General features: G+C 39.7%; 1 protein-coding gene across 2 annotated transcripts; it reads left to right on the plus strand.

Annotated features, from left to right (window-relative positions):
• On the plus strand, positions 1-14343 carry p4ha1 (prolyl 4-hydroxylase subunit alpha 1). 2 transcript variants are annotated; one of them, XM_022763673.1, is made up of 15 exons: positions 1-214; positions 4339-4421; positions 4630-4726; positions 4865-5016; positions 5638-5775; positions 6026-6265; positions 7279-7496; positions 7598-7774; positions 8886-8956; positions 10674-10773; positions 10914-10967; positions 11066-11131; positions 11898-11966; positions 12508-12604; positions 12860-14343. In XM_022763673.1, the coding sequence occupies exons 1-15, from the start codon at positions 201-203 to the stop codon at positions 12928-12930; spliced, it is 1647 nt and encodes a 548-aa protein (XP_022619394.1). In that variant the 5' UTR covers positions 1-200; the 3' UTR covers positions 12931-14343. The 2 variants fall into 2 exon arrangements, with proteins under 2 accessions (XP_022619394.1, XP_022619393.1); XM_022763672.1 differs by lacking the exon at positions 8886-8956 and adding an exon at positions 8037-8107 and having other exon boundaries at positions 3-214.
• The last annotated feature ends 19 nt before the right edge of the window (positions 14344-14362 follow it).

A 14362-nucleotide genomic window follows, 5' to 3' on the forward strand; every position in this document is an offset into this window, starting at 1 on the left:
CGTAGCATTCAGACTCGGACTTGTAGAAATCCAGCCCTAACCACCAGATGGCCAACAGTGCACCGAAACATCACAAATAGGACGAACCAGCAGACTGACACCGTGTTCATCCTCTTACCGTTAACTGCACCGGGTCAGTTTGAGCTGATTCCTCAGAGGACGCAGCGACCGGGGGGGACACAGTTCTGCTAACTCACTGGATGCTCTCGCTTAGGTAAATATCGACTCCTCTCCTTGCTGGCATTTCAGGTAGTTTGACAACCGTACAGTTATGGACTGTCTATTTCACCGTATTTTCTGTTTACAACTTTTATTTTGTTTCCATCATTAGGTTAGCTAGCTAGCTGAAAACTAGCTAAACTTGGATGAAACTTTGGTATTTGTTATAGTTCTCGGCAGCAGCAACTAATATGATAAGCTTTAATTGATTGAGGCGGACTAAAGTGAGCCAAGCTCAGTTAAAGCACGGCAAAAGTAGCGATTAAAGAAAACCAAGCCTGGGTTTTCACCATGAAACTAGCGTTAATGTTGAATTCCGATGCAATGCAGCGTGGGATGCTACTGCCGTCACTCTGCTCTGTGTTGCATGCATTCATTTTTCATTTTAACGGCATACACCGGATTTTATCTGTTTTCTAGCCAACATTTTGCACATTAACAGTCACGCAGGCTACTATATGACACACTGCAGTGAGGGGATAAAAGCTAATTTTCAATGGAAGCTTTTTATGTTTGTAGGCTAATTACTTTAAGCCTACCTCCTAACTCGTTTGGGAGTAAACAAACAACCCTAGCTGCAGTCTAGGAATTAAAAGCCTCTCTGTGGTGAGTCAGTTTGCAGGAGTTATTGACGGGTTATAACAGGTAAAATAATTCAGTCAGACTCCATTGGGCAGTGTGCAGTCCTCACATGAGTTTCCCCGGCGGGGAGGGGCGAAGACGTGGCAGTCCCTTTCCATCCACATCCTGTGTTATCTGACTCCACAGCTTCACTCCCAGTAAAACTTGGAGACGACAGTCGTGATGATGGAAGTTTCTCAGCGAAGAAGAAACTGTAAGATACTGTAATATACTGAGAAGAGAAGTCTCATATTTGTTCAAGAGTACAGCAGCTACAGTGAGGCTTAAAAAATGTATTGAGAAATTCACGTCATGACAATACCTTGGAATACTTGAAAGGTGAATGGTACTCTAGTTTATTAGCCCTTTTTTATGATATAATTGGGTCATTTTGTCTTGGAGATAGTAAAAAAAATGTATACAACACTGATGTAAAACTATAAAATCATTATGAACCATACATTAATACTTTTAAGGAAACAATATTGATTATTTTATTAATGGTTCTTTGCTGTCTGATTTTTACCCACTGGAGGAACAATTTCCCTGCAGATACTGTGGATGTGAAATTCAAAGAGCAAGGCTTCCTCAGGCATTCACCATTTTGCATTTTGAGTTTTTAAGATGATAAGTCGAGGAGAAAATCACTTGCAGAGGAGGTAGAAATACCAATATATGCACTAACAGCTTTTACTTAAGCTATTTCTCCCTCTTACATTTAAAATCCACAAGTGTGAGCACTGGGAGCAACTGCTTATGGCACTGTGATATATCCTCATTTCCTTTAATTAGCATGAAGCTTTGAGGCGAAAAAGAGTCTCCTAATGAGCATGTTCAAACAGAATGCTGCTGCCCAGTTCACGCATAGTTTGAAAGGTCAGAAAAAAAAAACTTTTATGCAAAATTTATACAAATGAGTGTCCTGTGTTGTGTCTAAACAAGTGGCTCTGCAATGGTCTGGCAGGTGTTGTTAAATGGTCTATGTGCTGTCAGGAATGTTTTGGTTTCTGTGTGCATACAAGCATGTATGCATATAATCACTTGCAGAGGAGGTAGAAATACTAATTTATGCACCAACAGTTTTTACTTGAGCTATTTCTCCCTCTTACATTTCAAATCCACAAGTGTGAGCACTAGGAGCAACTGCTTATGGCACTGTGATATATCCTCATTTCCTTTAAGTAGCATGAAGCATACAAGCATGTATGCACACAGACACTTTCACTACCACTCACTCTCATGTGTGGCCTGACATATGGATCCAAATTATACCTGTTACACTTACTGCTTTAATCTTGATATTACACTTCTAAACTATTATAACAAGAGAGACACAGTAGCTGTCACCCTGTCATTACAATAATTACATTCTACTGAGTTTTTATCCTGGTGGAAATCTAAGTGGCAAAGGCACATTTATGCTATTCTGGACTGAGTGGCTCCACAGATTCTGGAAAAAACAACAGTAACTGTTAAGGATAATTGCATTTTGCCACTTTCTCTACTTAAATATCCAGAGAATACTTGAATTTAATGAAGTTTAATTTTGATTTAATTGACTAAGTTGAGTTCTGACAGATATATTTTCCTTCCTCTATGTTGCCTGCTGCTGACCTAAATTGAAATCCCATGTGAAGTTATTCTTGTATTTTCACTGAAGGCTTGTTTTTGTGGCAAAGTCAGAACCTGCCTGAGCCTGTTGTCTGCTGTCAGTGAGAGGCACAGATACATGGCTCATGCATGACCTTTACTTTGCCCACCAGGCGTATGTGTGTACATGTGTGTGTGTAAAAAGGATGAACATGAGTTTGTTTCACCATTTACAGTTAAATGAGCTTCACGTCATTGCAAACCAATGCCTTGGAGTGTGAGAATTTACCTGTTAATGACTTTATCATAAGCCTTTTGCCTTTGTTATGTCTGACATAGAAATAGTTTTGCTTAAGTTCACAAACAACATGGTGCTGTCTCTAGTAGGGCAGTGTTTTCGAGAAGTAAGAGACGAGCTGTGCTCAGCTTATTATCTTACTTGTGTTGCATATAACTACATAATCCAAGAAAACACCCAGAGGTCATAGTTTCACTGGTGATTTGGTAACAAACCCAGTGTCCGTACTTGTTTAACATGCCCCAAGAGAGAATAAATACCAAAGTCTGTATACACAGCTTCAGACTTGTGTTGTATAGTTTTGGGAAATCATGATTCTGTTGGAATCGTTTCTCTCTAACAAATTCCTTCAAGGCTAGTTAGTTTTTTTTATCCGTTGCATTGGAAGCATTTTTGTCACAATGTGCTGCACAGAAGCACAACACGGTTTTGCCTTGGGTACATTATCAGTCCTATATGTTTGTTTGATATTATGATATCTCAAAAACATGTTAAGACATCTAAGTTAAGTGTGGTGGAAGGGAAGAAGCCATGTGTTTTGGGTTTGGAGCTAGATACAGGTTTGGATCCAAGAGGGATTTTTTTAAGATTCATGTCCACAGATACGTACCTTGCCGTGTGCAAACGTGACTTCCTGCCAGTCTGTCTGTGTTCTCTTTTTGTCTGTATGGGTAGAGAGATCACAGTGCCACTCCTAACAGACCAAAAACCCAGTGGTAGTTATGGCTGTGCCAATGGCAAAGCCAAACTGGACACAGTGACAGCAACCACAGACTTATATTTGGCTTTGTGTGGTGGGTAGGAGGCTGCACTTCTAAAAACATTAAAAAAATTCCCAAGTTTTTACTAAGGCTTTGCTTAATCTTTTGCTTTACCTTTTGTTTAATCTGGATGTATATTCTCATTTCTAGCTCTGTGTTTCCTAAATGGTCAGTTCAGCCTAATCACTGAAAACTTATGTTCCCACTTACCTAGAGTAATATTTATCTATGCAGATAGTTTTTGTTTTATCTTTTCCAGATAACTGCTTCTGAGACTTCTGCTCACTCAACAGCAACATCTCTTTCCAGAAACAATAACCAAGTTGCTCTGGACAATCCACAGACTTTGCTGCCAACAGTTTTCACTGGGAACAATTTTCTACTGAAGAATGAAATAAAGCTAAACTGCCCAAAGTAGGTCTGTGGATTATCCAGTTTTAAACTGAGTTAACGACCAGGTTTTGAAATCGGTAGGAGCAGCACTGTAGTTAGTAATGGAAGGCAACAATATGAGAAATCAGGGAGGTTTCAGACAGTGGGGGAAACAGTAAATTCTGGATTGGTTGTAAGGGCTGGAACGTTTGATGTGGCTCACTCGGAGTAAACTCAAGTAACCCAGTCAGTAGACGACTAAAACTTGAAAAAGGAGCTTCTAACATCTTTGTGATTTTAGGGATATTAGAGTGTGACAGCTTGCAGTAGTAAGTCGTGGCTATAATATGGGTCTGACATGACAGTCAGTTGTCAATTCTACCTTGATGACATTATTTTTGATGACATTATTTTTTAAAGTATGACTCAATTTTCAAGATAATTTGTTGAACAACGTATCTCTCACTCTTTTGTCAGGATGGAGCTACCGTGCTGGTGCTTACTGTTGCTGAGCTGCCTGAAGTCGCTCTCAGCCCACAATGACTTCTTCACCTCCATAGGTAAAACCATCAAACAACATATGGTACTCATGTTGTAAAATGGTCCCTCTGCTGACCTCCCTGCATATGGTTTCTAATTTTTCATGTTTTACCACTTATATGTAAGCAAAGTACATAGTAAGATGCTGTAATGATCGTATTAATGATACCCTGTTTATATTATCAGTACAGTTTTGATGGTGAAGTGTTTCTGACTTGTGTTCCTCAGGCCAGATGACAGATCTGTTATACACAGAAAAAGACCTTGTCACCTCTTTAAAGGACTACATCAGAGCGGAGGAGAACAAGCTTGAGCAGGTTAAACGGTGAGTTTGTGGACATAAAGTTACACACATGGATTGATACACAAACATACGTACGTGTACACAAGCATATAATATGATGCACATGTGGATTCAATTGTGTGCAATGCATCTAACTCTGTATTACCTTCTCTGTAATAGATGGGCTGATAAGTTGGACTCATTGACAGCCACAGCCACTCAAGACCCCGAGGGATTCCTGGGGCACCCTGTGAATGCCTTCAAACTGATGAAGAGGCTGAACACAGAGTGGGGGGACCTGGAGAGCCTTGTCCTCAGTGACACCACTGATGGTACGGATAAGGAAAACCTAGATCAAATCAGCAATAAATCAGTATGCTGATACTGTCTAGTGGGTTGGTGTTTGGCAGATGCTACGTTAAGTGCCAGAAGTTTAGAAAATCACAGGAAATTGCTTGAGTTTAATTAGTTTATATCACTGCAATGAGCTTACCTTTTGCACTGAATTTCAGAGAATGATCCCCAACACTATTTGACGCTGGTCAGTTCCAGACATAAACACTGACTGGACATGGAACTGACTAGTGCAACAGATTGTCTCCAGGGTGCAGGAATGTTTTTGTTTGTTTACCATTACAGCAAAAAAAAAAAAAAAAAAAAGGACCTTTAGAAGACACATATTTATTCAGGGGAAGAAACTGTGTATCTTTGCTTGTTTGTGTTGTCCCGCACAATCACACTTGATATATTTTAGTAGCAGTTACTGAGGTAAACGAGAACATTATTTAGCCAATTTCCCCACATCTGGCTTAATGTAACTATAACTCTCCCTCAAGATCAGAGTCACATCAAGCAGTCTCCCTTACCATTAAGAGAGTATTCATTTTCCACTGTTATGGATCCCATACAGAATCATCTTACTATACCTTCTCTGTCCTTTCCTATCCTCTCAGGATTTATTTCCAACCTGACCATCCAGAGACAGCACTTCCCCACAGATGAGGACCAGACTGGGGCTGCTAAAGCTCTGCTCCGGTTACAAGACACATACAGACTGGATGCCAACACCATCTCTATCGGAGATCTACCTGGTACGGACCTTGAATCAGTGCATACCTCATCTACGTGGTACAAAGTTTGTGTACCCACAAATCACTTTTTCAGAGGAAGCAGTCAAATAACAGACATAGACAAGACTGAATGACATGAAAGACACAGTAAATAGCGGACCATGTGGGGATTGAGGGTTTTGCTTGGTTTCCGTGTGATTTGCAACATGAATGAGGTGATTCTGTTTTCCTTTCCTGTAAATGTTTCCTTCCTGTATCCTCTGTATACTAGGAGTGAAACACAAGAGCCTTATGACAGTGGAGGACTGTTACGAGCTTGGGAAAATCGCCTACTCTGATGTTGATTACTACCACACAGAGCTGTGGATGGCCCAGGCCCTGAAACAGCTTGATCAGGGAGAGGAGTCCACTTTAGATAAGGTGACAGTGCTCGACTACCTCAGCTATGCCATCTACCAGCAGGGGGAGATTGATCGAGCCCTGGAGTACACCAAGAGGTTGCTTGAACTGGGTGAGTCTCTCCACACTAGAAAGTATTTTTCCAATTTTGAAAAGTACATACAGGTGTGTTTTGTGATGTGAAGCGATATTTTCACATTGAAGGTCAGATAGGCTAGAACTTTTCTCATCAGTTTTTGCCCAGACTTGCACAGTTACTAGATTTTATCTTGTTTAATTAGATAAGACTATAAAAGTATATAAATAGCCTTTAATTTTACCAAACACACAAAGACAGTACTAAGAAAGAAAAGCACTTAAGCAATAAACAAAACAAATGAGACCTTTACTTTGGTTTGAATTGAATGACATACTAAACAGAGGTGAACCAGAGGCCAACACTTTCACGCCGTACTGACATAAATAGTACAGACCATTACCATGGTTGGGTCTAAACAACCATGCCATTACCAGTCTGTGGAGTTTTGTCTGTAAACAATACTGTTTTTACCACCTATAGTCCTCTATTGGTCTGATTCAAATCTAACTGAATGTTTTTTTTGGATGTTTGTAGATTTACCGTTTAACAAAACAGTTTTCTCTGCAGGACCGTTCAGAGATGTGGATAGAGCTTCTTAGACAAGACCTGCTCTTTACTGTTAACTATTTAAGGGTAATCACAGAAGAGTTGGTTTATTTGTTATAATCATTTGACTGAGAATTATTGTAGAACTCCAACCTGCAGTCCATTAGTTCCATTTGCTCTCGACTAATGCACTTGATAATGAATGCCGTGATACATTTCACGACATTGTGTTGTTTTGGTATCATGAATTTGAAACAATGTTCTGATGAAGCTTTGGTGGTGACCTGGTTGTCGTATGTTTTCTTCCAAAAGCGCAGATGAATTGATTGGTCCTGTTTTTAGCTCTTGTTTCTCAGAAGTGGATAAAGCCAGACTGAACAAATTGCATATTGTTATGTCATGTTGGAAGCTCAGTTATTTTGATTGCAGGCAGTGTGATATTTTTAGATGACATTTCTGCAGTCATCACTATTTGTTGGTCTTGAATTTTTCAATTTCAGACCCGGAGCACCAGCGTGCCAATGGCAACCTGAAGTACTTTGAGTTCCAGTTGGAGAAGCAGAGAAAGGCTGCGGAGGCTGAAGGTGAAAAACAGAAGGAGCGAGGGAAAAGAGAAACAAGTGAAAAAAAGAAGAAGCCCAAAAAGAAAGCCTCGAATCAGCTGATCCCAGAGAGGAAGAAGTATGAGATGCTTTGTCGTGGGGAGGGCATCAGAATGGTGAGGAAGACAAAGAGATACCCAAAAAGAATTTATAACTTAAAAATATAAAAACTCTGTTTTAACTCTTTTGTTTCCTGCTTTCCTTTCCTCTCAATCAGACCCCCCGAAGGGAGAGCCGACTGTTCTGTCGTTACTATGACAACAATCGCAATCCCATGTATGTACTGGCACCTGTCAGACAGCAAGATGAGTGGGACCGCCCCTACATTGTCCGTTTCCTTGACATCATCTCAGACAAAGAAATCGAGAGGGTCAAGCAGCTTGCAAAGCCAAGAGTAAGTGATTTCTCAGAAGTTTTCTATGCTGCTATATGATGCACGTATGAAGCGGTATTGGTCACTACAGCTTATTGTGATCTAGTGAGAGATTTGTTAGGCTTTTTTAATTTCTGTTTTGAGGTTTAATATTGTTCAGGGGTGGGAGGTCAAAGCTGTGAGGCTGGATGATGTGATGCTACTAGTTTGACAAGCACACAGGCACACACATCTTTGTATGTGTGTGTCTGTGTGTGGGTAAATCGTGTCCCTGGCTTCACAGCTACGCAGGGCCACCATCTCCAACCCCATCACAGGAGTGCTGGAGACTGCTCCATACCGGATCAGCAAGAGGTAAGGCAGAGCCAGGATCCACCAAGAACGGAGGATATAAGAGAGAGTTGAGGGAGAAAGTGAGGTTCTCTCCCTCTTTTTCCCTCAAAAACTGATTCTATTTCTCTTCTGTATTTCCGTCCGTCCATAATAGCATTTCTCCGTCCTGCCAAAGCTTAAGGGCTCTTGAGCTGAAGCACACAATCCAGCTGAGAATGATCAGAGATTTTATACTGCATAGAAATATTTGTAGACAAATTTTTGTTTTATAAAGGATGTTTCAAAATATTCAAAAATATTATCTCATGATGCTTTCATTAATGACACAGAAATGAGAGAAAAAAGGAAAAGAATGAAGATATTTTGTTCTATTTGGATTATGCTGCTGTTTTTTACGGATCTGTTGTGGATATGATTCTGCTCAGGAGTCTGTTATAGAAAGGTAACACGAGAAAATAGAGGGAGGAAAAGTGTTACTTCTTCTATTATTAGATATTAACATAGTTGCTTTTTGTGAGCCAGGAGATGTATCAGAGGCATTAATTCCCTACTGATAAATTTTCTTATTTGAAACAGAAATTTGGTCTCTGGTCTTGCCTCGTGGAACATTCTCTTGGCCCTACTGAAGAATAACATTGACAATTAGTGACCAGATCTGCCTTTCTTTTCTCTCTCTCTTTCCTCTTACTTTTCACTCATCTTCCCGTGTGAATCACATTCCATTGTCCTTTTTTTCCTTTTCCTTTGTTATCTTCTTTTCCTCGACCTCCGTGCCCTTGTGCTGTGGGAACTACTGTAGTTAAGGCGAGCCACGGTGCATGACCCCCAAACTGGGAAACTTACTACGGCCCAATACAGAGTCTCCAAGAGGTAAGGGGTCACAGGTCACCAGGAGGGCCACAACACCTTCCCCTCCTCCTAATCCAATTCATCTTTATGTCTGCGCCACTAATTCAGCCCTGCACCAAGCAAGCACCATGGAAAAAACAATGAAAATGTTTAGCTACACCTGGCAAACTAACACTAGAGGAAGTTTTTAATTTGGTTTAAGTGTAAAACTTTTCTCCCTAAAACATCATTTAAACCAATTAAACAGGCCTCTGTTGTTGTTTTTTTGGTGTAGATGAAGTTTTCTTTGTCCTTTCATTTTACTGAATGATTCAGGCATGTTCATGGAACTGCATAGTTTTGACAAGCTGTTCTCTTTCCCCCAGAAGTCCTCCCGAGGTTATTTGAGATCCAGAAGACTGAATCTCTGTTCCCCATTGCATTTTCCAGGAATGAATCTGCATCACATTCTCATAAAAGCTCATTACAGTTGCTGTGGTTCTACTATGCTTCTTCCACTTCCATATCCATATCAGCAAGAAACAAGAAAAGGCCTGAGTCATGATGCACATACTCAAATACACAGATATACTGCAAACGAGTTTAAATGTAGTTTAATTTTTACAGATTGAATTGTTAGTCGAAGTTGCAACCCACCCTAAAAATACCAGGTTTGGCAGCCCACCAAAAACCCCAAGTTTCTTTGGTTTTACTGTTCTTGGTAATTAATGTGTTTGTGTGAGGGTGTGGCATTCCTTTGATGTTTTGTATGTGTACGTGCTAGCTGGCATGTATTTCCAAATTCAGTGAACATCTAGTGATGGAACAGTCGGGACAGATGGGTGAACTCAGAAGAGACTGACCTGTGCTTGAACTGGCTGTAAGACACATGAGGAAAGAATTTGTTGGCTCACATTTGGTCCAGCCTCCCAACAAAAATGTAATTTATTATCAACACAAACTCTGAATAAAAAATGATGACTCATCCCACTGTCTCTCATACACACACACATACACACATTTCCAAGTAGATCTGCAGAAATTCCCAAAAACACCTCCAAGAGGCGGTGGGAGTCGTCTCATGGGCTTTGTGTCTTAAAAAGTCCTCTAAATTTGAGAGAGTGATGGAAATTGGAATTCATTCTACCTTTATCTCATGGGATGATGACTTAATAGCAATTATATATTACAAAATACCCTGTGTGGTTGGACAATTTTCTATCTGGATAATAGATAAACTGCCAATTTAAACTTTACAATGTGATCTGCAGAACTAGAGTTTTGTCAGGTTTTAATAGTTTACCAGACAGAGTCCACTGCCATGATCCATCAGGAGCTTATTTTATCAGGGGCCTTCTCTTAGATTGGGGTGTGGGAGTGAGCATGAAAGGCAGTTAGTGTCAAGAGAGTGAAAATATTTTACCATAATCCTCAACCAGGCTCTAATGCAAAATGCTCACCAGACTCAAGTGCAGAGTCAGATCAGAACAACCCTGTACCCTGAGCTGATTGGAGATTCTGAATCCTGGGCAGTTTTCCAATTTTACATCTTCTCTACTTCCTTTCTATCATCTGATTGCACAACTTCACTTTTTTTTTAGCTTTTCACGGCAATTTTTCTGCATGACGTCTCTTAGTCATTTCTATCTCAGAAGAAATCTTTACTGCCATCTAGTGGACAAATATGTGTCTTTCTGACATATAGTGAAATAAGTTCCCCTTCTTTCTCAACTGGTCTGCTTTCCCTCCTGTATTCCAGTGCTTGGCTCACTGGCTATGAAGACCCCATGATTGAAAAGATCAACCAGAGAATTGAAGATCTCACGGGGCTGGAAATGGACACTGCAGAAGAGCTGCAGGTAAAAAGTTGGTTAATAATTTCAAAGTCTTGGACATTCAACCAAGACAAGGCAAAACCCAACTTTGTATATATCTTTCTGTTGGATAATCTGAATTGTACAGTTGTGAGACTTATATCTTATTTTGTTGATCTCTGTAGGTTGCAAATTATGGTGTTGGAGGTCAATATGAACCTCACTTTGACTTTGGAAGGGTAAGAACCTTTGTGATTCTCACAAATTAAATATTTCAGAATGTAAAGTAGTGTTAATATGGCAGGACATTAAACCTGATGTTGACTCCTCTCCACAGAAAGATGAGCCTGATGCCTTTAAAGAACTGGGCACTGGGAACCGCATAGCAACATGGCTTTTCTATGTGAGTAAACTCTCCTAAATACACTACACAAAGTTCCTATCCTAGCACTGTATCAATATTATACAGTCAACAGCCATTATTTACATGTATGTACATTTTAAATAGTGTAGGCAATGTAAAGCATATGCAAGAATACAAGAAAAAAGATGCAGCCATTATTAAGATGATAGACAACATTATGGATGAAAAACAGATCATTCCAAATTAGAACTGAACTAAAGGAATCTCATTAGGTTTAACTTAACAAAGTTGAGGGTAGATTTGATAAGAGGACCTCACTCCATATGGTGTTGAGTAAAATTTATTTCCTGTGATTAGAAAAGCTTGTATAAATGGAGCAGTCCCATATTTGTCGATGAAATAGCAAAGCTCACTATGAATTTTATCCTCGGTTTTGTTCAGGGTGACACCCTGGTATTATACATCAAGGACTGTCTGATTATGAGCTGTGCTAGTGTGCTAAGTCTTTGCTGTTATCAAAGTAACATCTGAGTTAAAGTAGGTCCTACTCTGCTGATGCAATAAGGAGGAAGTTGTATTTTCTGGGACTCGGAAAGAGATGATGAAAAACAGTTTTCAGAATTCATTTAGCGGGTCTAAAAATCAACTTTGAATACCATTAAATGTTAATTTTAAATATTAAAATACAGTACATGCAACTACTGAAGCGCTATGACCCCTGACCATAGTTTCATATATTAGGACCTGCAGAATGATTTGCTTTGACTGATAAACCCTGACCTCTGCCTCTCTGTCACTGTTGTAGATGAGCGATGTGGCAGCAGGTGGAGCCACAGTATTCCCAGATGTTGGTGCAGCAGTTTGGCCCCAAAAGGTAACCAACCACTCGCGCTACACCACTTACTAACATCCATTATTACTGACTCCATAGTCGTGTCTGAATCGGTCAACTAAATGCTAAATCATTGTAACGAATTGTACCACACACACAAATAAAAAATGTGCAAAATGCTGTGCCTGTTGTTTTTGCTATTCAGTGAGGAACAGTACCAATTAGTCGGCACATTCAGTACACTTATTCACACACTATCTCTGTCACACACACTCAACAAAATCCTCTAAAAGGGTAACAGTTCCATGCAAAATAGGATCATTTATTATGAGCAATTGCCTATTTGTTCATTCCTGTCACCAAGAGAAAGTTTTCTCAAGTCCCATACACTCTAACAATCACACGGTAGCAGATGCACACAAACATGTATTTAATTTTTTCTTTCTGATTGTTATTTCACCCATTACAAAATCTCTGGGAATAAATTTAAGAAACTGAGACTGACTCTGTGAGATTGCTGGCTATACCTGGAGGGTTTGCACTACTGCTAACCTCTGATGCCTGTCCTTTGTGTGTATTCCAGGGTACTGCAGTGTTCTGGTACAATTTGTTTCCCAGTGGGGAGGGAGACTACAGCACCCGACATGCAGCTTGCCCAGTGTTGGTGGGCAACAAGTGGGGTGAGCTCCTCTTTGTCCAGTTCCCAATAAAAACATTTATAAGACTGGAGTCAATATGTCTTATGAGACCACAGTCTTTGCTGAAGAGAATGTTTATTTTTAAAAGCAATTTAACCCAGTGTCATAACTAAGAGTCAGATGTGGTCTTGAGCTTATTGCACAAGAAGGGTAAACATTTGTACTGTGTCTAAATTAATCAAAAGCTTATGTTAAGGATATGATTATTCTTTTTTTATCCTTTTTTTCTGTATTTAGTATCAAACAAATGGATCCATGAACGAGGCCAGGAGTGGCGACGACCTTGTGCCCTAAATGAAACTGAATGATGAAAAAAGAAATCTCCTCATCATGTCCCTGCCCCTCTCTCCCCTTCCTTGTTACCAAAGAACGCTGCTGCGGATCACAGATGATACATATGGAAACACAGAGTCCAAATGGCTCACTCCCTCTCTACAAACACTCCTGTTTTTCTCAGCTGTTATGCTCTGAGCCCAGAGATTGTTTGGGTTAATGTGGAGCCCCTGGACAGTATTAGCATTGCTGTGACTGATAACATGTTCTTAAGATTGTTGTATGGTTTTGAGAAACAAACACTCATGCCCTCTTTCACTCCGAGGTTCTTTCTTTGCACTCTGTATGAACTCTAGCTCTGTGGTGAGGTTATCCTTCAGTAGTCACTATAGGGACCAGCTTCCTCCCTGTCATAAAGGGACAAAGGGATAACCTTAAAAGGACGGGTCACATTTTCACAGGCCTGTCTGATTCATTGAATTTCTTTCATTCCTTTAACAGCACACATGGACCTGTGATTTTTATGAAAATGAAAAGATTTTTTAAACAGTATAAATCAATAAAAATTCACAGTGATTGTAAACCATTTATCTGCAAAATTACATGCTCCACTTCAAAGCAGTGAAGTCATTTTTTCAAACTATTCTGAGGAACGTTTCCTAGCGTATAACTTTGTAATGAACTGGTGTACAATAGGTTCACTGATTTTCTGTCTTAATTTACATGGGGTAGCAATCTCTGCTTCCAATAACTTAGTATTAAAAACCAACATAAGGGCTATGTGGAGGGAATGAAAGGACTCACAGCACATAAGAAAATGGTAAAGAAAAAAAAGGAAAAAAAAAAGAAAGTAAATCTGACCGAAGTCCAGAGTAGTAATTTTGGTGAAAAAAAAATGCTACATCTATGCAGCACATTATCACATATCATACACCTTGTTAGGCTGCCTCGAGGCCATACTGTTTTTTTAATCATTTGAATGGTTACACTATGACATATTTACAGATTTGTTGTACTTGAACACACCATGTGTACAAATGCATGGGCACACTTACACCTGGATGTAGACACAGTTACATACATCCAATATGCTGCATAGAATTTAGTGTTATATTTCACAAACTTTAGTTGGTATTTTGGTCATCCTGATTGTTGCAGTGTTGTGTAAGGACCTAAAACCAATAGAACATGAACATCAGGGAATGGAGGAGTAGACTTGATACACTACATTGTGCCATAATACCTTGTTTTTTATGGAGCGATTGATTCTGGCAGGTTTGTAACAGTGTCCGTGGTGAGCAGTGCTTTTCAGTGTGAGAATATATGGGTTTTTCAAGGAAGAAGCATTTTATTTATATGTCCCAAGCCTATTTTGTGTGTTTTTGTCTTTTATGAAAGTCTGAAATTGTTTTTTTTTCCTACAATAAAGACTGGTTTGTTGATCTCAAGTGAATAAACTGTCCTGCT

The sequence above is a fragment of the Seriola dumerili genome, unplaced genomic scaffold (assembly GCF_002260705.1).
Source record: "Seriola dumerili isolate Sdu_G_001 unplaced genomic scaffold, Sdu_1.0 BDQW01000478.1, whole genome shotgun sequence".
Lineage (NCBI taxonomy): Eukaryota > Metazoa > Chordata > Actinopteri > Carangiformes > Carangidae > Seriola > Seriola dumerili.